The sequence below is a fragment of the Apus apus genome, chromosome 1 (genome assembly GCF_020740795.1).
Source record: "Apus apus isolate bApuApu2 chromosome 1, bApuApu2.pri.cur, whole genome shotgun sequence".
In the NCBI taxonomy this organism is placed as follows: Eukaryota; Metazoa; Chordata; class Aves; order Apodiformes; family Apodidae; genus Apus; species Apus apus.
The window spans coordinates 164106862-164132839 of record NC_067282.1 but is presented as its reverse complement, the minus strand read 5'-3'; the positions used below and the strand labels follow the sequence as shown (position 1 = coordinate 164132839).

General features: G+C 35.8%; 1 protein-coding gene across 1 annotated transcript in view; it reads right to left on the bottom strand.

The window, feature by feature from the left end:
• The window catches only part of PPFIA2 (PTPRF interacting protein alpha 2), a 305971-nt gene that overhangs the window by 123325 nt on the left and 156668 nt on the right, over positions 1-25978 (bottom strand). Inside the window, exon 3 of the mRNA XM_051609070.1 lies at positions 18949-19011. Within this exon, the coding sequence (XP_051465030.1) occupies positions 18949-19011 (63 nt within the window). The remainder of the gene's footprint in view (positions 1-18948; positions 19012-25978) is intronic.

Sequence of the window (25978 nt, the reverse complement as noted above, 5' to 3'; positions counted from 1 at the left end):
ACTTTTATTAAAACATTTACTATTTTAAATATACTTTGAAATTCAATATTTTTTTATCACATTGTAAAATGAAGTGATAAGCATATGATATTTTGGCTGTTTTCCACTATTTCTCATTTTATCATGAATTTGCTTAGTGTGTACAAAATTATAGAAAAGAATTACAGAGAAATGCTGAATTTAATAATGTTAATAAACTCCCCCAAACTTCAAAATATTATACATACTCTGTTCTAAGGATAAATCACTAAGTTAAAAAGTTGAGGTTTTTCTTATTTTTATCAGAAAAAGATTTGTCAACCTGAAAACAGAATCAAGTGCACTAATAGACTTTATCTATCAACTGATCTCTTCACTTGAACTGTATTTGATCTTTTTTCTTGGTCAGAATAGGTGCTCACTGACGCTTGAGTGTGTAATTATTAGATTTTCTTGGTTCTGTTTATATCACCTAATCTGAAATAAATGCTGTACGTAAATCTACATCCAAGCTGGTCACCCAAGAGCAGCAAAGGGGAATAAAGGTACTTTTAGGATGTGACTGACCCAACATGCTGTAGATGTATCTCTTTTATGTTTAAAATAATAGCACCTTGGAATTCCTTATTTTCCTATATAGAGCTTCTATGAAAGCAATTACAAAAACTACCTCTCCTACCTTATAGATGTTTGCTTCTGATCTGACCAGTCCCAGCCTAACTAAAGCTTGGTTGAGAGAAGTAGGAGAGAAGGTGTTTGTAACATGGTTTTAAAAGGACAGACTTTTTTTCTCTAGAAAAAAAATTAAGTTTGACTGAGGACAAGGTTGCTCCAAGAAGCAAAAGGTAGTTTGGTACAACAAGAAAAGAGTGATTATACTCTGTGAACACTAAGATCCAAGCATAAGCAACCAGGTTAAATTGCAGCTACAGCAGTTCAGGCTGGTATTAGAAAACCCTTTATAAGAATAGTTAAGCAACAAAGGTGGCTATACAGGAATTGTGTAGTGACGTAATTTCAGTCACAATTCAGACATCTTTGAAGGTTAATGGACTTTTCTCAAAGTATGAAGATGGTTTATAAGTCATTTAGAGGATATTTCCATGTTTAAGTCAGTGACAATGAACCCTTATATACAGTTTCACTGCTGTAAATTATACTTTAGTTTCTATTGGTGGTTCCTTTAATTTAGATGACTAAATATATATAGGCTACTACAATGAAATGCATTTACACATACAACTTTTTTGGTGTCTCTGTTGCAGTTAATTTAAGCAATGGATTTCACTAACATGCTTTCTGTTTGATAGGAAATGTAAGATGTGTGGTTAGTTTTATAGAAATGTTTTATTGATCATTACACTCAAAGCAAATTACTTCTTCTTATGTTTATTTGATCTCTTTCAGGTTGTATAAGCAGTCATCTACTCACAAAGTACAAATATGCACCTCAAGAAGGAATACTAAATTTGCTTTTTTTCAGCAATCAAATAGAATTTTTGGCTTTTTATGTGCAATAGATGTAACATTGCTTGAACCTTGATTTATACTGAGATTATTAACAGTAATCTTTCTTTTGGTCTATACTATTACAATGGAATTTTAAAAGTTCAGAAAAAAACCCAAGATAATTAGTTGCAGATGTTCTTCATCAAGACATATGATGAATTGTTAATTACAGACATAGATGTTGTCCTGAAGGAAAACATACCATTTACTTACAGATGCCAAGAACATCAAATTAAGGAATGGCATCTTCTGTATCAGAAATCTCACAGCCAGCAAGGATCTGACTAGCCTCTGTACCCCACATATTAAAGATAAAGGAACAATAAAACAGAATTCTGTCAATATTCAGACAATGACAATTTAATCCATTCACTGTCACCCACTACTAAAGTATTTTAAAGCTTTTTTTTTCTCTAAAGAAAGCAGTTGATAAAGCCTATACATTACTAACAATAATAATAAAAAGATTTGTTATCCTAAAGGATTTTATTTATTTTGAGTCAGCTAACATAATAGAAAGACTCTTGTTAATGTAAGAAAATCAGGACAGTAAATAAGAAATTTGATGAAAGGATGTTTCCACTGATGTTCTATAATGTGCTGTGTTCATGAAAGGAAAAGAAAAATTGTAATTACCTCTTCTATACATAATTTACTCTTGGGTATGAGAAGTAGTTCAATACAAAAGAAGTAATACTACATATCAACAAGCCTGCAGGACTCCAGTGACTGCATAGAATAAATAAGAAAATCACCTCAACTTACAGCCTCATAAGCTATAATTTTTTGAGCTGCCCACTGGACAGGTGGCTCAGAAGATGATTCTGCTGAGAGCCCAGGCAATTCCTGCCTCTCTGTCCACATCTTGTTATTTAGTCCTTCAGGCATGGGCAGTGCCTGTGCAATGCTGGAAATAGCATGACTACCAGCAGGAGAGTACTTCAAAATTGGGACCTAGTCCATGAATTCTAAAAAGTGATGTTGTATTTGTTCCAGTGATATGTGTATGCACAATCCTGAGTTTTGTTGCACATGTTGCCAGAACTACTCATGTATGCATATGATAAAAACATTACACAACATATGAACTAGAAGAAAGTTTTATTAATTTAGTTACATAACTTAACTACTCTACCCAACGTCTCCGTATTTCTTCATTAAAAGGAAAATGCAGAAATCGGGAAACACAGATACTTGATTATTTTATTTAAGTTATGTTTAAAATATTTACTAGAAGTGTGTGTCACAGAAAGGTTTTCTGCCTAATCTTCACATACACACTTCAGAAGCTGTTGGGTTTATTTGAAGTGTAAGTGCTACTTTGAAAACTAAATCAGGTTTACTTATCCAGGTCTAGTGTTCTAAGTTAAAATTGCACTTCAAACAAGCACGGTTGCCTTTGAGGTGCTGTAGAGCTTACTGTTTCTGTTTGAAGTTCATTATCCTACCACATTACTACCATTCAAAGTTAGATCTGTCTCCTCTTACTACATTGTGTCTCCAGATAACTAAATAAACACAGATGATCATGTTTAGGGCAGAGTATACGTGACAGCTTTCAGCTCTTCTATTCAGGAAAGCTCTGGTGAGAATTACAGCTAGAACCACAAGATCTGAAAGAGTCAAATGAAGGGGAGAGGAAATAAAAACTACTCTTCTAAGGTAGCCTTTAGTGGAATAAATACATACTCACAAATGCATACATACAGACTGTTAAATACTTTCACCAGATAGATATGTTTACATCTCATAAACAGAAATACGTTTACATTTCAGACTATAACTAAGCCCTTTATCAATCTGCATTCTCAGTAGCTAACATCAAGAGAAACTGAAAACATTATTTTAATGATTTTAACAATACTGATTCTCAGAAATCCTGGTGTATTTGCAACATAAATGAACCGTGCTTATGTTATGCCTCGCTGTGAAATAGAATGAAAACCTGCCCATGGATACATCTGTCAGATTCACTGCATAAAAATACTGCACAAACGTCTTGCATTTTTCTCTATAATATTCAGTTTATTATTTGTATTTCTCCAAGATGTGCTAACCCCCAAGATTCAGAAATTAAAAAAATCCTGTTCAAACATAAACATCCCCCTCCTCCCAACCCCCAATCTAGCTAACATGTAAAATCATGTATGTTAAACATATATTTTCCCCTGGTTATATTTATTTACAGCATACTTCCAGAAACAAGACCATTCCAAAAATGACAAGTATCTCCCCCAGACTGGTAGCAATGTAAGAGATCTTAGAATCACAGAATGGTTTGGGTTGGAAAGGACCTTAAAGATCACCCAGATCCAACCACCCTGCATGGGCAGGGTCCCACTAGCCCAGGTTGCTCAAAGTTCAATCCAACCTGGCCTTGAAAATCTGACTTTGTCAGCTGAAGGGCTACTTGCATGCCCTATATTTAGCATATAAACATCACATACAAATTTACTAAATGTCTTGAAGACGCCTACTTGTAGATATCTATTCTAGCACTACTGGAATGCAATAAAATTAAAAGTTGATAATATGGAACTGAAGGTGGCACCTGGAGGCACCTCTTTTCCTTCTCACTGTTTATGAATCAATTGGTTTTCGATACCCTGTAAAGCTGTGTTGTTGTCTAACATTTCCATTTCCAGTAGCTATTATTCAAAATTTTATTACCAGCTTTATGAATAAACCACTGTACTATAAGTTAATACAGTATTTTTATTTCAAGTGAATTATGTCTTATACACTGAGAAAGCAATGTATTCTAATGTGGGTGAGAGTAAATGGACATCTAGAAAACTAAAGTTCCTACTTCAGCATTTGAAGTTATTTTTCAACTGTATTCAGTAACCAAAAATAACATCACTAAATTAATTAAAATACAGGGACGAATTTCAGTGTTCATTACTCCCTAGTAGACCTTTTTGGAAATATAAAATGGCATCCCAACAAATCAAACCCACAAGCATTGTGATCATATCAAAAGACTTTCTCAACAGGAAAAAACAATAACCAAAAAAGTCTGCTTTGCAAAAATAGAGGGTATAATAAAAGCTATCAATTTTTGCATTTTATATACAAACACACAGAAGTCTTTCTCTGCTGAAATACAAATACTTGAAAATATCATTCCCATCTGATCAGGCTGAGCTTCACATAAAGTCGTGTCTTCTCTTTTTCCTCAGGAAGCATATTCAACTTGATTTGCTCTTTTTCTACAAATTATGTTAAGGTTTAAATAATTGTATTTTTTCCATTATTAGGTAGCTTATGTAAGACTGTGAAAATTTATGCATGCAGTCTTTAAACAACAGTTTGCAGAAGCACTTACACATATTGTAATTTTTAAATATAAATGAAAAGTTTTCCTTGTAAATTATTATCTAAAGGTCTTCTCTGTAATAACTGGATAGTGTTTTATATATATCTTTAGAAAACATTTATAAACATATCTTTGCTTTGGCATCAGAGGATTAATTATGTAATTAAAAGAATAATCCATGACTGATGTCTTTTTCACCTTTCCTATGTTTAGTATGATATTTCTCTGTCTGACTTCTATATTCCAGATGGCTTGACCAAAAAGGTGAATTTTACAAACTTCATGTTTATTATTTGTTAAGGAAAGAAGGAGATGCACATATAAACTGAATCTTCCAAGAATATTTGCTGTTCTTTGCAATACTGCTGTTTCTGTGCAATTGCTCAACAACCCCCTATGATGAAACAAAGCTCAGAGAAGACAAACAAGGATGATGTGCTCATGAAGCTCAGAAAAGAAAGTTGGAAGTGGCCACAGATCATAAAGGAAGCTGAAATTATTCCAATGCCAAGTAGACTGGCGGGTCGCCTTTACTGTTTATGAATGGCTGTATCAGAGCAGTGGGTCAGCTGGTTATGTAAATGACCTTCTCTAAAATAAAAAATAGAAATAATTATCTTCCTGAGCCAGACAGACCAACATGGGGAAGCTGTGTATATCACTCAGCCAAACAAAGAGTATATATATTGAGCAAACAGCAAAAGTGACTTTGAAGACCAGCAATAGGTTTGAACTGGCTTCGACCTATGTATTTCTTCCTGGAAACTGGAATGTCCAGTGCCATGATAGTTATTGTATAGAGAATTGTAATGAGAATTCTGTTTGTTACATGATTTCACTGTATCATGTGATTGCTGTATTGTGCTTGCATTGCAATTTCAGAATATTGCTGTTTCACTTTTCTAAGTCAAAACCTCAGGTAGTGTCAAATATCTTTGAATAAGTAAATGTGGTATTAAAAGAACCTGGTCAGAGAGTATTTGGCTTCTATATGAAAACTCACAAGCAGAAGTTCAATAACACAACAACACAATAGCCCAGATTTCACTTCCTTAGAAACTGATGGTATTATGTAGACATGTGGAGAATGCTACTTTATGTTGAGGATATGTAAAGGATAGACCATGGGACCACATTGTGTAGGCAGTCAGAGTTTCAAAGAATCTGAATAAAATTACTGCTCTGAGGGGCTGCAAAATGTTTCCAGAAGACTTGACTTCATTGGCAAACCTCTTAAGAGTAATAACATATGAATGATTCAGACTCAAAAGCTTTTTCCATTAATTGAATTTCTGTTGAGTTGAAATAGGTTTCTATGGTAGCAGTAATGTCATAAATGATTCCCCATAGGCTTAAAAATACCAGGTGGCAATGCCTCTAGCACCTACTGCACTCTTAAATCAAGAAAAAAATAATCCAGCTCCTCCAGGTCCCTCTTCAGAGCCCTCCTACCCTGAAGCAGATCAACACTCCCACTCAATTTGGTGTCATCTGCATAATTGCTGAGAAACTATTCAATCCCATCATCTGCATATTTAATAAAGATACTGAACAAGACTGGCTCCAAAACTGAGCCGTGTGGGACAGGCACTGATGACCGGTCGCCAACTGTATCCAACCCCATCCAGCCATTTTTTTTACCCATAGAAGAGGGCACCTGTCTATGCCATGTGTCAGCAGGTTCTCTTTGGAGAATGCTGTGGGAGATGGTGTCAAAGGCTTTACTGAAGTCTAGACAGACAGTATCAAAGCTCTTCCCTCATCTGCCAGGTGGCTCTACCTGATCATAGGAGATTAGATTGGTCAAGCAGGACCTGTGCTTCCTGAATCTATGCTGCTAGGCCTGATTCCTGGGCTGTCCTGCACTTGCCATGTGAGTGCACTCAAGATGAACCTCTCCATGATTTTCCATGGTACAGAAGTCAGGCTGACAAGCCTGTAGTTCTCCAGATCTTTCTTCAGGCCCTTCTCATAGATGGGCATCACATTGGCGAGCCTCCAGTTGTCTGGGACCTCTCCTTGCTGTCCAGGACTGTTAATAACTGACAGAGAGAGGCGTGGTGAGCTGCCCTGCCAGCTCTGTCAATACTCTCAAGTGAATCCCATGCAGCACAATAGATTTGTGAATGTCTGGGTGCTGTAGCAGGTCCTTAACTGATACCTCCTGCATTATGGGGTGGAGGGATGAGAGAGGGTGTTCTGCTCTGTATCCTTATCTTCCAGCCCCTAGATACCCTGGGAGAAGCTGGTTTGACTACTAAAGACAGAGGAAAAAAAGAAGGCATTAAGTATCTCAGCCTTTTCCTCATCCTTGGTTGCAATATTCCCTCCCACATCCAATAAAGGATGGAGTTTCTCCCTGGTTCTCCTTTTATTGTTAATGTACATGTAAAAACTTTTTAAATTATCCCTTATGACAGTGGCCAGATTGAGCTCCAGCTGGGTTTTTGTCTTTCTAATTTTCTCTCTATATGACATCACAAGATCCCTGTACTCAAGTTGCCTGCTCTTTCTTCCAAAGGTGGTAAACTCTCCTTTATTTCCTGAGTCCCAGTAAGAGCTTCCTGTTCAGCCAGGGCAGTTGTCTTCCCTGCCATTTCAACTGCAACACATGGGGACAGTCTGCTCCTGGGCCTTTGAGATTTCCTTCAGGAAAAGTGTCCAGTCTTCCTGGAACACTTTGTCCTTCAGGACTCTCTCCCAAGGGATTCTCCCAACCAACATCCTAAACAGGCCAAAGCCCACCCTCTGAAAATCCATGGTGGAGGTTTTGCTGACCATCCTCCTTTCGTCACTAAGAATTGAGAATTTTATTAAAACGGCCTCTGACAACCACATTTCCCACCAGTCCTTCTCTGTTTGTAAACAGCAGGTCTAGCAAGGCACTTCCCCTGGTAGGCTCATTTACCAGCTGTGTCAAGAAGTTATCTTCTACACACTTGAGGAACCTCTTAGCCTGTCTCCTCTCTTCTGTGTTGTATTTCCAACAGACATCTGGTAGGTTGAAGTTCCCTACCTGAACAAAGGCTGTTAATTTCAAGATTTCTGCCAGTGTCTTGGAGAATGCTTTGTCCACTTCCTCATCCTGGCTGGATGATCTATAACAGATGCCCAACAGGGTATCTGCCTTATTCATAGAATCATAGAATTGTAGAATCATAAGGGTTGGAAGGGACCTCTGAGAAGCATCAAGTCCAACCCCTCTGCTGCAGCTGAAACACCTAAGGCAGATCACATAGGAACGCATCCAGATGGGTCTTGAAAGTCTCCAGAGAAGGAGACTCCACAACCTCTCTGGGCAGCCTGTTCCAGTGCTCCATCACCCTCCCAGTAAAGAAGTTTTTCTTCATGTTGAGGTAGAACTTCCTGTGTTGCAACTTGGTGCCATTTCCCCTTGTCCTATCACAGGGCACCACTGAAAAGAGATTGGCCCATTATTGATGTCCAGTCTTCAGATATTTGTAGACATTAACAAGTTCCCCTCTCAGTCTTCTCTTCTCAGTACTAAACAGCCCCAGGTCTCTTAGCCTTTCCTTGTATGACAGATGTTCCAGTTCCTTAATCACCCTTAGCTCTCCATTGGACTTGAACTGGACACAATACTCCAGATATGGTTTTATGAGGGCAGAGTAGAGGGGGAAGGGAACCTCCCTTGACCTGCTGGCCACACTACTCTTAATACACCCCAAGATACTATTGGCTCTCTTGGCCACAAGGGCACATTGGTGTTCCATGGATACCTTGTTGTCCACCAGGACCCCAAGGTCTTTCTCCATGGGTCCTTCTCCTTCCCTCTCATCCTCACCCAGAAACACTCGACCTTATCATCACTGTCATTGACCTCTAAACAATCAAAACACTCCCTGACATATAGTCTTTTCCTGTCTCCTGGATAATAAATAGAATCATAGAATCACAGAATCTTTAAGGTTGAAAAAGACCTTCAAGATCATAAAGTCCAACCATGAGCCCTATGTCCCTATGACCAATAAACCATCTCCTGAAGCACCACATCTACCCCTTTTTTTCCTCTGGTATTTGCTTTGGGAAGCTGAAATCAAGTTTAATCCTTGCCTTAGTATTATATCCAGTCAACATTGTATAAAGCCATTTCCAAGCCATTTCCATATCCATTTCCAGGCCAATGAGTTCCTTGAGGCACTGAGGAAATTCAAAACATAATATTTGGTGTAAGCTGTTTCTCTGATCTGTCACTTGCAGTATCAGTATCCTCTCCATTTTTTTCTAACTCCAATTTGCTGTAAGCATGAAACAAGTATTTAAGGAATACGGACCTTTAAAATTATTCCTTTTCTTTCTTGGGGCATGTTTGTTTCTTCTTAGTAGACAACTATTAGTAATTTAAGAAACCAGAACTATTAGCTGGGGAAACCACAAAATGCATATCTCACCACTCAACCTGTAATATATTTTTATGAATATATGTCTTTTTATCTGTCACTCATATAATCCCTTCTACCATCTTCTGAGGCATTTAGATGCATTTACATAGATTATAGCTACATATTTAGAAATTATTTCTAAATGGTTTAAAAAACTGACTCAGTTTTAAATCAAATCTACCTGGCAATATATTCATCTCAGTATATTCTCTCAGGCTGGGGAAAAGATACTCTTTCCAGTCATGGGGTTGGATATGCCCCAGACACATGCTCATGTAAATCAGAATGGTTTGTATCTGCAACCATTATTGCTGGGAAGAGCAACACCCCAGCAGGCAGGGCAGGTGGCAACAGCAGTGGGCTCTGATCACAGCTTTGGGCAGCAAACTAGAACCACGGGGTGGACACAATGACCCATCAAACATCTGAAGTACAATTCCAACACAGCTCTTGTGTTCACAGACTTCACAGCAGAAACGCAGAATTTGCTACTCTGTGAATGCTTAGGGCTGAGAAAGCAGCGTTGAACTGTTGAACATCAATATTAAAAAGTAACCAACATCAACATGACTAATACTGATGCTCTGTAAACTAATTGTTCATTGCCATTTTTTGTCTGTCCTTTTGCACTTTCATTATGCAGCTTATGCACATATTTTAATAATAATAATACAAATAAGATTTCTACATAGGTGTAAAAAAAGGTTTTTTAAACTTTGGCTAAACACAGTTTATGACGGTTAATCCTCAATACATTTATTTAACTTCAGGTTTAAAGCATGTTAGAATATTCAACAGAAATCTTCATCATCATAATTTGGTAAAAAAAAAAAAAAAATAGCATGTCCATGAGTATATGTAAGCTTAAACTTTCATAATTATTAAGATTTTGAGCAATCCCATTTTGACACTTCGAATGATCTGTTTAGTATCATTCAAAGAATGTCAACCTTCTGGGCACTGATTGTAAAATGTATTTTGTACATATTAGCATATTAAAATAGAATATATATAGCATATAGAATATATATATAATATTGATAAAGTTATATTCTTGGCCATCAGCTATTCCAATATAAAAGGAAGAAAGAAAAAAATCGTAAGTGGCTGCTGTTGTGAAAGAAACCCCATGAAAACAAGGAATTTCAAGTATTCATCATGTATTTTAATTGAAAGATTCTTTGAGATTTAAAAAAATAAAAATAGTATGAATAAGAGCAGACTTCTCTTTCACAGGTCCTGGTCTCAGCTCTTCAGGATCAGGACACTCATGTTTCTGTCTTAAAGCCACCCTCAGAATAGAACCTAACTTATTACAGCTTTCTAAATCTAAAGTGCAGAAAAAGTGCAGAACAGAAGCACCCGAACCTGTTTTCAGACACACTGGGAGTGACATGGCCTGCCCTTTGGGGAGATTTCATCTTCTAGGAGATTGAAAAGTATTGTAAATGTTGAATAATGTTCTTTTCACAATAATTGACTACTTAAACTGCCAGGAGTTAGTAAATATCTTTAGGAGCTATAAAAATGTATATGTAACCAAAGCAAGAAAGAGCAGTCTTACCGGTTGCAGAAAAGTAAACCTGTAATTGGATGCACTGATCCAGTTACAAGTAATCAGAGTTGGCTTTGATTTTTTTTTTAACTAAATGTAAAGCTGAATATGTTTAGTCAGACACTTCAATTTAATTGAAATATCAGCATATAAACACACAATATTTAAAAAAAACAAACAAGATTATTACTACAAAACTGTTAGATATCCCAAGTAATCTAAATCCTAAACAGTCAATGAGCACTTTATCACAGACTTTCACTGATCATAGTAAGTGGTAATTATCCATGCCTTGAATAGATGAAAAATTACTTTACATTGTAATGCTAACAACATCATTGTACTTGACAAGCATGTGGCAAAGACAGATAAATAAAAATTTAAAAGGATTTTTAAAATCCATTTAGGCTCATATTTGCCAAGAAGTGTACTACTCATTTTCCAAGGACAGCTTCTTGCAATCTTTCATTGGTCAGGGACAGTTTTGACCTTTGTCAGCTTTGTGTTTTGTAGGGTTTTTTATAAGGACCAGTAAGAATGCTGTGATGTAAACTGTTTTGACTCATGATGGTGTCAAAGTGAATACAGCTCCCTGAAACAGATTACATTATTAGAAGGCAATGAAGTCTGAGCCTGCTAATGGCAGTAGCAAAGAGTCAAGCTGCCCTTCCAGCCCACTTAAGTCAGCATATAAAGTGTTCAGGAAAGTGTCAGCAGTAACATTTGGACCAGGGCAGGAGGCTAAAGCAAAAGAGTGGATGACATTCTTTTATTCTTGCAAAGGAATTTGCCCATTTGACTTTGCCAAAATAGTTATTTCTCTAGCATTAACAGCTGGTGGCTCTTCTGTATCTGCTTTCCAAGAAAAATGCAAATTCCAGATGAATGGTAACTGTAAATATCTAAAAGCTTTACTGTTACCTAGACTTTTTTTTTTTTTTCTCTGCATTAAAACTCTGTCATGGGATAACTTCCTCCCACCTATTTTCTGGTGAGCACTAATATTTTTCTAAATAATAACAGAGGCAAAATGTCACCAAACCAATAAAAATCTGTTCTCAAATAATATCTTTATCTGCCCAGATTTCCTTTTAAAGTTAGGCAAAACATAGTTCTTTCCAAATCTAGATCTTCCTTCAGTGGCTTGAATGCCTCCTTACTTAATGTGTCTCAGAAGCAGAGGGGAACAGAAAAAAAGCTCCTTTCTTGAAAACACATGGAAGCCAGTTTGAGATGTGACATGAGCTGAGAGGGAGAACACCTCCAGTGATGGGTTGGACTCCTTGCAGTGCTCATCCCTGTTTGTAGATCTGTGTGTGTGAGGTGTGGTCAGAGCACAGCTACAGTAGTGTCCTGGGCACACATGGCCCACTGCTGGCAGCAGGGGCTGCCAAGGCCTCGGTAGTGAGAGGCCAGGGCTGCCCAGTGCCAGTCACAGGCAACTCCAGCTGGCTCCAACTGACTCCTGCAGGGCACAGTTGAGCCCCTTAGACAAGGCAGCCACCTTGGAAAACAGATTTATGAAATTGTAAAAAAATGCCACACAGGCAAATGAGGAAGGGAAGAAAAAGGGAGTAAGAAAACACAGTGTGGACAACAAGGTTCAGAGAAGGAAGAGGAGAAGGCACTCCAGGCATCAGAGCAGATACACACGGCAGCCCATGGCAGAACCCCAAGCCAAAATAAAGTGAGGAAGAAGGAGGAGAGGAGCTGTTGGGTTTGATCCCACCTCCCATTCCCCATAGCCCTGCATTGCTTGGAGTGTGGGGCTCAAGGATTTGGGAAAGAAGGGGTGAAGCTGAGCCTGGGAAAAAGTGCAGGGTTATGCAATACGTCTTACTTTAATTTGTTGTCTTTGTTTCCCACTGTCCAAATCTATTTAATTTGCAATTAAATTAATTTAATTTTCCCCAAGTTAAGTCTGTTTTGCCCATGTGGTGATCAATATGTGATCTCCCCATCTTTATCTCAACCTATGAGCTTTCCCATCCTGTTCAAGAGGATGCATGAGAGAACAGATGCATGGGAATCTCCTTGCTGGCCAAGATTAGCCCACAGCAACAATTAAACCTCCCATTGGCCCACAGAGAAAGGAATACCTAGCTTGAGGGTCGTGGGTATTTCACTGCAGTGGATCTGCTCAGTAAAGCTGTACAGTGACATCTAGTTTCTGTGAACCCAGCCAAGATTTTTTGCATATAATACCCTTCATCATGGTATTGATGTACTGATTTTAAAGTTGTTTACTTTCCCAGAATGCAACAGATAAGCACCTATAAATTGGCATGCTGTAGTTGAAAACAGAGCTAACCATATGGGACTATGTCCATTCTCAGTATATATATAAAATTAAAATTAAAATTAAAATTAAAATTAAAATTAAAATTAAAATTAAAATTAAAATTAAAATTAAAATTAAAATTAAAATTAAAATTAACTTAAAATTAAAATGGTGTGGAACAACTTAGATATTGTCTGAGCATTGCTCCTTGCAAATCCCTTGCTAAAGCTGCTACAACTCCTGATTCCTTCTTTCTTCTTTGCAATTTTCAATATCTCAAATGGGTGGAATCAATGAATTGGGCCTGTGTGAGTCCAAATGCCATGCAAAAGTGTTGGGAGTACTTGCAAGGCTATGTAGGACACTGAAGTTCTGCACATAACAGCATTACTATGAGCATGCAGTCACAAGTTTGAAGACCAGAACACCACATTGTTGCTAAGACATACATTTGTCAGTGCTACATCTTCCCAGTTGGACACATTGCTGCTATTTCTTTCTTCCTTAGGATTTAACACACTTGGCACAGCTGGCCAGGCACCAGATCTCCCAGCTAATTGCCTGTAACAAGGTCTAGAGCAGAGGCAGAAGCATTGAGCTGCATCATGAGATTTGCTGGCCCCGTGGCAGGGAAACAGAAGATGAGGATGAAAAGATTACTGTCATGCTCAAAATATAGGGCTGCATAGCCATTGGCAGTGAGAATGAACTGAAATTAGTATTCTGTTTACAAATTTATTTGTTAATTAATTATGACTTTGAACTATGAAGATTGAGTAAAAGCTTGAGAAGGAAACCTCCCTACAATTTCTTTCCTTCCATGGATAAAAAGAAAACATCCATGTACCAAAAGGGTCTCACACTTGAGAGCGTCAGGTGATCACAAAAAATGGGTTTGTAGCTCCAAGAGGTAGGTCACTATTTGCTCAATCTCTGAACCCTATGAAGGTTGAAAAAGAGCTGAAGAAGTTGAGTTGAAAACTCAGAAAGCCCTCATAGCAACCTGAGAAAGGCTGAGATTTGTAATTATGCTTAGGCTGCTGACTTTTTTCCTATGTGTAGCAATGCTGGATTACTTTTTACTCTCAGTCCCAGTAATGTTCCTAGAATAGAAAAAAAAAAAAAAATTTCTGCTTCAGTTCACCTGAGAATAAAGGCATTTGGCTTAAACTTAAGGAAAAGAACATGCTCATCTTATTCACATAACAAACTGATGAAAACAAGCGGGATTGAACCTTTGATAGGAAAAATAAAAAATAAATTTAAAAAAGTGTCCAGGAAGCATAGGAAATACAGTCTCATTCTCATCTGGGAGAAAAATAAATACACTGGTATTTTAAGATATTACCAAAGCTTTCTTACTCTGTCTCCTCTTCTCATAGTAGTGCTCATCAAATGCCTTTTGAAATAGTGTAAAGTATTATGATTGTTGATGAATGAAACCCAGAAGTTTTATAAAATGCTGCAGAACAACTGTATTTGGTAAAATATAAGAAAACTGCTGTTTTCCTACAGAATTACTGCAGAAGGTATCTTTATATATGCTCTATATCTTGTCTAAAGCCATAAAACTATTAAACATTGATTTTAAAAATTTACACACAATAAGCTATGTAATGAAGAAAAACATCCACCGAGTCAGAAAAGCCTGAATCACATATGCTGAAATTTAAAAACTTGCATTTTCATGTAATTAAAAATTATGACTAGCTCTATGAAGAATTCCTGAAGGTGTGTATCACTTTAGACAGAACAAATGCGGCGTTTCTGTGAAAGAGTAGTGGAAGAGCTGATGGTGCAATAATGAAATGCATTGGCTTCGCACTTGATAAATTTTAAATATTTAGTTTTCCTTGCAGTTATATGCAATGAAGCATGTTTTAACTAATTATCTAGAGTAATTTTGTTTTTAAAAAAAACAGAGTTAAGTCCTGCTGTTTTGAATGAAGAAAACACAGCAGGTTTAATACCTGCCACCATTTCTTTTGTATTTTGCTGTTTACATTTTTAACGTGGACTTTGAAGAGCTATAGAAAAAGAGAGTATTTACACTGCCGTTCTGTAAGGCTCAGGGTCATGCAACCACAACAACTGGACCGGCATACAAAGTGTCCTGTCTTTGTTCTGACCATTAGCTTGCCCTCTTTCCAGCCATCAAGTAACGGCATTGAGCTATCAAAGTATGATGGACTTGTTCCATCTAAGTGACTCTATATCCGTCAGTAATGTCCATCCTGGCATATTAGAATGCATGTATACTTGAGGAGTACATCTAAAGAAATTGCTTCCCATCAAGAAACAATGTTTTCAAAGTATACAGCAATGGTAGTGGTTATCTAAAAATAATACACATATAGAATATATATGTGACACGTAACTGTCAAGATTTGGGATACCTTGCATGAAAGGAAGCAAACCTACTAGTTAAGTGCTTCTTATTATCCCACTAAACAATTTGTAAGAGAAGGGAATAATCTGCAATAGTGTATGACTACTGTATATAATACCAATTTCTTCACTCAGCTTCTATCATGCCAACAATTTATAATAATGAGAAAAAGAAAACAGGAAGTTTATGAGGGAATAAAGGTAAATTGAGGCCTATAATGAAGACTATGGAGTCATAAACTCCACAGAGCAACAGCATGCAAATTAGATTGTTTCATTTGTGGGAAAATGCCCACAAAATTGTTCCTTGAAAATCATCATAATATCTGACTTCTCAATTTCTAATATTTTTGCAGCTTCTTCTGGAGTTTTATTTTTATTGCAAGCTTTGCAGTGTATTTCTATTAAGGAAAATGATATACCATGCACCCTTTATAACTAAAAACCTGCTTACATTTGTTATTAATAACATTCAGAGATGGTACTAAGGCTTAATAAAGCCTTTTTTTGATATTTTAGCATGTATGTCTTGTGAACAATCTATTCTATGTTTTCTGTACAGCTATAGCATCCTAATCTCTGCTTCTAGATGAGTATTTCTAGAAATATATTTTAAGTCTGAGATTAAGAGCCAGAAAAGCCAAATAAAATGCATTATGCTGCTTTTTGACTAAATAACTGAGTCTTATAATGAATTATAACTGTATAACTAATGCCATTAATTTAATGACATTACCATAATTAAAATGTTGAACAATTTTCAATGCACTGACTGAAAATTTTAAGCTTCTGAGAGAATCTTGCACAGCTATCTCTTTTTCAAAAGCCAGAAATACAAAGTTGTGCCATTCACAGTAATTACAAGAAACCAGAAAACATTTCAGAGTAATATAGCCCAATAATTGAGAAGTTATCATGCATTCAAACAGTTTCAAGCTGTAGTATTGGCAGTTGTAATGCCAGCTATTGAAACTACGGTTCACACAGGCAATTGTGGGTTTGCAATTCAATGGAATAAAATAAATTATTTAATGAATTTTCTTTGTCATATATTACAAAGTGCATTAAGTTGTTCCTCTAGCAATTGTTTCTAATTAGCATAAGAACAATCAGTCATAATTTAAAAGTCTACTTGTGAAAAAGTCTGAGGAGCCAGATTTTATTCAGTAGCAAATAGCTACAGAAACAGTTTCTACTCATTAGGAAACAAGAGGATTTAGGAATGAATGAAACACTTTGCAATTACTGATCAAGTTTTGGATTACTCTTTTCTGTTACTGTATTTCTGAAGCTGGATCTGCTTTTGCAATTGTTACAGTGCCTCAGGAACATCCTGTGCCAACAGAAGTACTTGTAAAGCAAAACCGCATTCCCTTCCTATCCTCTCTGCAAGATGCTGGGTGAAAGGGTGAGTGCAGATTTCCACGCTTCAGACTTGCAGAAGGTTTTGTGCATTTGGAAAACCTGTACATGTTGGTAGGCATCATTTTCTCTCTGAATAGGATCCTTTTTATCTAACAGGACTTTATGTAATTATTAATTATGAATTAAAAAATCTCATAAAGCTGAAAAAGAATTTGAGGAATTCAAGTATAAAAATCATCTGCATAAAATAAACTTTAATTGAGAATTTTTTGGAAGTCTGAAACAGAAAAAAAAATACTCTATCTCCTTGTTAAGACTCTTCAGAGTTAAGAATTTGTTTTTTGCACTTATTTATAATGTGAGAACCTAATTATGCCACAAGACCACTTGAGAATTACTTTGGGTACAAGTAAATAATAATGGCAGGAGCTTATTTTACACTCTATGTAACTGAATTGTGCTATTTTCCCCTGGGGAGGAAATAAGCAGTAGTTTTGAGAACATAAAAGTTTCTGTTATTTACACCAGAAGTGAAATCTAGAATGGGAACCAAGTTTTTCATTAAAGACCATTTTTAAAAATTCTTTTTAGTTCACAGATTTCCAAAGAAAATATGAAAGCCTAGTCTGTCAGCTGAATTGCAAGATTTTTCTCTGTTACTTACATAGGAATTACTTTTTTTTTCCAAGCTTCAGCTTTTAGAATGGTCTTTAATGTCTAGGTTAATCTATTCACATAACATACTGTTTAAGTTAAGAGAAAAAGATACCCAGTGACAATCCATCCAAGCTATCTTAAGATTCTTCAAATGTTACACCTTGTTTACATCACTGAAAGTGGCCGAATTGTAGCTTAATTAAACACCAGGCTTTTAAGAGGCTAGTTTGGTGAGGTAGTTCATGTCCTAAACCTCATCTTACATCGGTAAAAGAGGGTTTGTATTACTTAATTTTAATCACCTGTAACTAAGGTGTCTAAACCAAGATGGCCTTTTAGGTCCTCCTTTTAATCAACTCAGAAAGACAGATACCTTCAGAAAGCCAGTCGGTGAGACTGACTGTCTATCCCCTTTCTTGTGGATGTTGACATATTTATTTTTGAGAACATAAATCCTCACAGAAGTCCAAAGAGGAGGAACAGAATTAAAAATGGGGCTTAATTAAGAACTGTAGTTTACAATGACAGCTCTTGTGATCTCTAAAGGCAAGAATAAGGATTTTCTTGTTCACTGGCAGTTAATGAATTGCTTACTGATTTTAGTGGAAACAGATATAATTCAAAGAATAAAACATAACCTCAGTGTTGTTGGTTTATTTAATTCTTTTAAGAAAGAAACTATTTAGAGCCTGTTATAATGTACTTTTCAGAAAAAGAAAGAAAACTAAAAGACCTCAAACAATTTTGAAGTAAAAAAAAAAAAAAATTAAACACATTGCATCATAAAAATTAGCTTCTAGATAACACAGAGCCACAGTCTCTTCTCAGTGGTACATCCCAAATTCTCATTAATGTTTCCCCATTATTGTAAAGAAGTTTAGTTTTGGCCCAATAACCTCCCATTATCTGAATATTTTTATGAAAAAAAGAGATAAGCAACCTATTATACTACAAGTGAATAACTTGATTCTTTCATTAATATCACAGATTTCTTATTCTACCTTTTGTGAGCAATAAAAGCTCCACCTTTCCTCTGTTTTGAGTCATGGGGTACATTTGTTTAAGCAAGAAAAAATAAATTACCTTCCTTCCAAATTTAGTATTACACATCTTTATATCAAAATCCAATTCAGAGCAAGGTTAAGCAGAATAAATATAGCCTCTCATTGCCTTTCTCATTTTGTCTATTACTGTTCTACTGATTCCAGGTGAAAGGAGCACTGAGCTGGGTGGGATGCAAGGTAAACACAGAAGGAAATAAATATATTATCTGTCTTTATTTAGCTGCACCACCAAACTGTATTAAAAAAATGACAGTAGTTCAGTAATTTTGGTAAGCTCTGACCTCACTTGTAGTACAATATTCAGTGACCCTGAAATATATAATGTGAAGTAACCTCAGTAACTTCTGCGGGAAAAAAAAATATATCAAATTCACATAAGGAGGCTTTGCATTTAAATTACACAAAAATCCAAGGTATCTTGAACATACATTAGGGCAGGATATGGTCCTTTGAATGTTATTCTCAATGCTCGTACCAGCAGCAACCGTCATCTGAAAAAGGGGGCAACAGAGATTCCGCTGAAAGGAACAGAATTTTGTACAGTGCTACAGTATATTTAAATTACACCATGCTAACAAGCTGAATGTTACGATCATCCAAGCAAGCTGATCTAAGAGAAGAAAAATGTGGCTCAACTGAAATTCACACAAAAATATTGAAAGTATTGTTACATCTCCTGGCTCATGAGGCACTGAGAACAACCAAACAGTAAGTCACTTTGGTTTTCTGGACTGTATTCACAGAAGTGAACTTTGAAGCACTGTCAATCAGTCAGATAACTATGGAGAAATAATCACAGTTCCATGGATAACTCTGATCTGAGGTCTCTGCATAAAGCAAGAGGTTTACCTGTTGGTGAGGTTTGAAGAAAATAGGATCTTCTCCTTCAAATTCCCTGTCTTATGGAAAGACACCAAAAGAAGTCCACAGAATTTACCTATTAATTTGACAAATTTTTCACGCTGTCTCAGATTTCTCTGTTGCACCTAACAATTTTAAGAGTGGAAAAACAGTAGGAAAAAAGCTACATATAGTTAAAAATAAGGAATTCTCTTCAGCTATTTGAAGAATATATTTTTGCATGGAATGTTATTTTTCCTCCTTTTTCATGACTTTTTCATTTTTTTTTGCAGTCCTGCATACAACATTCCTCTTTGGAAATACCCCAACTGTAGACAATCTGACCAGATGACATTTCTTCAGATCTCAAAACTTACTTTTGAGGAAATTAACGCCAGAAATTTTCAAAAAGTTCTAGAAGTACTTTTAAAACCTCTGGTTCAATCTATCCTGACTGACACTACAAAAAAAGCCCACAGTTCTAGACTAAACCTCTAAACACTTTTTTTCAATTGTGGAGAGCATATGTAACAATACATACAATGTTCATGCTAATTATAGTTGAGCTTCATCATCTCTCAAAGTCAATATCAACCTAAGCTTTATTTATGCGACTATTTACCAACACAACTCAGTAAACCTGGCATTCACAAGTGACAAAAAGTATTTTTGGATTCAAGTATTTTTAATAGCACATCATAACATTTGGAAAACATATCACACAATGTGTTTTATAAAGAATTTACTATTATAATTTATGAGGAAGTTAAGCTTTACTTTAGCGGTAAACAAGATGTACATATCAATATAAGTAACAACATCCACAGGAATGTATCTGTATTCATCTATCTACAAACCACCTTGCCAATTAACTTCACATTGTGATTTGTAACAGTTTTGCAATATTTGAAGGACTTTGAAACTTTCAGTAGTTTAAATGCTTTTTCAATATTTTAATGCTTTGTTACTGCTTCTAGAGGTAACGAAAAGAGCAAGTCTTGAATTATAAGCAAAACTCTCCACATATGCTGGCAAGTTCTTAACATGCTTGTGTCAGAATTCCCTTCTCTAGATTTACACCCTTGCATACTTGAAAACATTTTTATAATGCTTTTTTTTAAAAAAAAAAAGAAAAAAAAGAAGAAAAAAAAGATATTTCAGTTCATAGAAAGCAGCTACTTTTGAACAGAACATTTCCATGCAAAGCAACTTCGTGGTCAGTTTATGTATCATGTTTAGATGGATCATTAACACCACAGTTGCTTCAGAATTTTGTAAGGAAAACACAATCCACATTATGTAAGCATGGCACTTTTAAATAAACAATATCTCAGCACAAGAAAACATACACATTACAAACTTTATCCAATCATTATTTCAGTCTCATACATCTTTCTTTAAGTATGATTTAATGCTTATTAAATTCAGTCTCAATGTTTATACATATAAAACTATTTTTAAAGGGTTGAAACAAAACGCATCTGTGTTAATTTGTAAATAGTTTACACAATTTTGCACATTTTTTAAATTTATGTATTGCACATATGATAATTTCTGATACTTTTGTACTTTTGTATGAAAAGGTAGATCTACTGTACACTTTTGACTGCTGCATCTGAGCTCTGTTACCTAGTTAATCCTTGCTGTCCCTCAGTGTTAACAGCAATAATCTCTAAGTAGCCTAAGTTTTCAAATTATCTTATAAACAGTTTTCACTCTTTTTTCTCTTGTAAAACTGTGATTAAAGGCTTATTGATGAAAGGTATAAAATGAACAGTGGTCAATTCTAGCAGCTGATAGGTTTAAGGTCCACCATTTTGACTCTTCATCCCTATGGGAAATTTTACGTAACTGGAAGTGAGTGATCCCTGGTATTTCAATGCCATAAGGCTATTTCCTTATAGACATGTTAATTTCCTATTCAATGCATAGTACCAAAAATGACAAGTGTTAGAGAAGAGAAATGAAAGAAAAATTTGAAATGAAAATTTACGCGTTGCTTCTAAAATTGTCTTCAAACTATGCATATTAAAGACAAATACAACGTATTGACATGAAGATTTTACTGGCAATCATTTGCAATAAGAAATCCATGAATTAGTTATGCAGTATAAGTAATGCAGCAATTCCCATTTCATGCATGTAGATAAAATATTTATTCCATTCAGGAATGCATCTAATATTATAGCATCTACTTAGTACTTTGTACTCTAGTACCTGTAACCTGTTAGAATTAATACTCGTGAAACTTTCTCTTACAGTTTGGTCTTCCTCCATGAGAAAATGTTTAGGCATTAAAATTTGTCAGAGAAGAAAACAGGGTCAGCAGGGATATAAAATTCTGAAAATTAAGCTCTAGAACATTCTTGCTTGGTATGGACATATCAGCTACTATTTGCTGTGAACCACATGCATTGGGACAGATTTATAGAATCACAGAATGGTTTGGATTGGAAGGGACCTTAAAGATAACCTAGTTCCAACCCCCCTGCATGGACAGGGACACCTCTCACTAGATCAGCACCATCCAATCTGGCCTTGAACACTTCCAGGGAGGGGGCATACACAACGTCCCTGGGCAACCTGTGCCCGTGTCTCACTACCCTCACACTAAAGAATTTCTTCCTAACAGTTAATCTAAATCTCCCCTCTTTCAGTTTGAAACCATTACCCCTTGTCCTCTCACTACAAGCCTTTGTAAAAAGTCCCTCCCCAGCTTTCCTGTAGCCCCTTCAGGTACTGGAAGGCCATTATGAGGTCTCCCTGGAGCCTTCTTTCCTCCAGGCTAAACAACCCCAACTCTTTTAGCCTGTCTTCATAAGAGAGGTGCCCCAGCCCTTTAATCATCTTCATGGCCCTCCTCTGAACTCAATCCAACTGGTCCATGTCATCTTGTCATGTTGGGAGCCCAAGAACTGGACACAGTACTCCAGGCAGTGTCTCATGAGAATGGAGTAGAGCTGTGTCCTAAATAATGAACTCAGAAATGCTTCCAGGCTCATTCTCCTCTCTCTTTTTGGTTTCCACATAAAAAAGCCTTGTGTTAAAAGGAAAGAGGAAAAATCTTTCCACCTACAAAAAGCTCTCTAGGTACATACACAGGCAAGTTACACCTCCTGGAATTTCCAAGACCACATCAAACCATAATAATGAATAATGGTCCACATATGCACCAAACTGGCAAGCAGTTCACAAATAAATGGAAATAATGAAAAAGGACATAGGAGAATATAATTTTAAGTTTCTGTGAAAGCATTAAAACTAAACAAAGTTTTAGTTAATTCTGTAAATTAACCTAAGATGAAAATTCATGAAGTCTACAATCAATATTCCTGAGCTTACACCATGTAACAACAGCAATTTTTTGACTGATTAGTTATATCAGGTTTGAAGTGATCTTGCTGTTCAGGTCACATGAAACAAGACGTATTTCCATACATACCAATATTGTTATAAGCCAAACCTTCTTAGCAACTAGCCAGTTAAAGCTCTCATAAAGCAGGAGCTCCTGTTGTTGATTATGATGTGAGCATTACAGCACTAATTTCAAGGCCATGTCCAAAATAAGGATGCTTTTAGGTTGAACGGGGCTCTGAGTAACCTGATCTAGTTGAAGACATCCTTGCTTGTTGCAGAGAGGTTGGACTAGGTAACCATTAAAGTCCCTTCCAACCCAAACAATTATGATTCTATGATTTTATGTACACTGTACGTAGACACACACACCTGTATCATCCCTATATAAAGACACTATACGTAAGTTAGTAACTATTATATGCTTGATGGTATTAGCCCGCAGAAAAAAAGTTAAAAGAAGTAGATCAATGATAACTCCTAGGAAAAATAGGGGAAGGCATATGAGGTAATGAGGCATATTTCTCTCTTCAGACAGTGAAATGGAAAACTACGGTTTTATTCCTCTTACAAAGGAAAAGGGACGTAAATGTCTTCCCTGAACTCAGTTTCATAGTGCAGGTTGAAAAAGAAATGACTTGACACCGTCCAACCCTGGTGGCCATGGAGGCCAATCATGGAGGAATGACCATAACTGCCTCCCCCCTTATTTTAATAATGCTTATTTTAATTTATTATTATTTCCCCTTTGGCATTTGACTACTTAGTGACTAAGATTAGTGATTAGCAGAATTTATTTGTGCTCTGTCTTGAAATATCTATGTTTTCAAAACTATAGAGATGGAGAAAATTAAAGAGGGAAAAGTACATAATACCACTCTCTCTTGCCTAATTATATGAGGAAGGCAGGTTTTTTTGGTTTTTTTACCTTTAAGAGAAAAAAATAGTGAAAAATACAGCTTGCTCTTGAAGATATGAGTGAAACACACATAGATAGCACTAATGTTTTTCTCTGAGGGGACATGCATTTTTGCTGTCTCACAGCAATTATCAATTATTATTTAAAATAATTTATATAACTTGCCATCATGTTTGCTAGGCACTGTGCAAGTACAGCTTTGAGAATTTTTCTTCTCATAAAAGGCAGAAGGGAACATTTCATACATGTATAAACAATGTATGCTTGGGATACACGTACATTAGTTGGCTGCAATTCACTTTTTTGTTTTTGTTATACAGAGATGTAGTGATACATTCACGATTTACACTCAGTTTCAGGATCTGAGGCTGCTTATGAGAGGAGCAAAGGCAAATTAACAAGACTTTGGTCTTTTTTCTCAGCTGTTCATAACTCTCTGGGCAACAGCTAGATGTCAGATATCAGTTCTGCTTCACATTAATGTAATTTGAAAAAGCCATGAGCAGTGGCAGATACAGGCAATGAAACTACACCTTGGAAAGACAATCCAAAGGTGGAGGATATGAGGGGAGAGAAGGTAGAAGCACTTCCACTGAAAACAAAACAAAACAAAAAACAAAAAACCCAAACAACAAAAAACAAACAACAAAGAAGATGTGAGTGAGGAAGAAGCAAAACAGAAGCTTCTTTTTTTACTATCACCTGAAAGAATCTTAAAAGTAATATATTATACCTATGTGATTGAAAATAAAAGAAAGTTTTTATTAGCCCTCAGATATAGCTACATCTCTTGTATTGCACCAGAGCAGCAAATGATGTCTTTGTTCATTGACAGAGTCCAAAGAGCCCAAACCCAAAAAACCTACATTACCAAAATGAGAACAAAATTTATCTGATGCATGTCAGGATCTATTTTAGGATTAAATGTATATATAACTGATTATTCCTCTCTATTAACTATAGCTCAAATGTAGATTTCTATATTTGATAACTTGGCTAGGGAGGAGAGGGTGATTACCCAGTGTTTCCACAAAAGCTTTCATGAAAAGCATTATTAAGATGAGCACTTTCAAATATGAAATGAAAATCCAATTGTAAAGGAAAGAACTGAAATAATATACATATATATATTTAAATTAAACATTAACTTTGGAGGTGAAGACCGGTAGACTGAAGACTGTGTGTCTTTATGTATTAAAACACCATGTTTGTTCACAAAACATTTTTAAAACTATTTTTCAACTGCCATTTTTCACACTGGTTTATAATGCAAAACAACACTGACTGAATGCCCAAATCTAAAATGCCCCAAGTAAAAAATCAGTTTTGGAAACTTTTCTTTAAGTGGTTTATTTTCTCCATATGTAATATTCTCTTCAGCTGCTTGAAATATAAATCAGACCACATTTTCTAACAGAATATATTGGAAGAGCTACATCTTTTTAATTAAAATTAAGAGAAACAGCTGTTGAAAATCTGTTTAAAATAGTTACAAAGATGCTTAAACTGGATGTACGCCAGGATACTTGAGGAAAGAGAGCATGTCCACAAGCCAAATTTCCTTTGCCCTGCTGCTACTAGTCTCAGATGCTGCAGTGGTGACCAAAGAGTGGTCCAGGGAAGAAAAGGTTTCCTATTACCAATGATCTCACATCTCTGCATATAGCTATTCAACCTAGCTAAGCACCTGGATTTAGAAGTATAACAATAATTACCATGTCCATATAAAAGTGAGACTACAGCACAACTTAAAATGCTAAAATCGAGAGCACAGACTTCAATGACTACAGTGAAAAGAATAATAAAAAAAAAAGACTAAAATATTACCCTGGCAACGCTTACTCAAACAGCCAAAGAATTAGCATCAAAGCCTGACTGAATAAATATTTGCTATATTTTTTGTCAGACTCACCCACACAGCAACATGAAAGACTGCAGATCCAGACAAAAACAATCTTTCTGAGTACATAGTAACTGCAGATATAGACAAGTATGTATATAAAAAACACAGAATCTAGTTTGGAAATCAGAGGTATTTTGTTCATTAGTGTAAAAATCCAAATTTAAACCATTAGGGTCTGACAATACAACTAAGAACATTTTGTAGTTTTAATAGAAAATATAATTTTTGAACATTATTTTGAGGATAGAAAAAATAAATACAGATTTCCAATAATTATTTTTTTAATTAAAATTTTACATAATTGTCACTTAAAAGTTGGCAACTGTCATAAATTATCAAATGGTTTTAGCTGTATGTCGCGTGTAATTCAAGTACTATTTTGATAAGCTTAAGAGTGTTCGTAAAATTTAGCTAGAAAAGGAAAAGAAAGATATGAACTAGT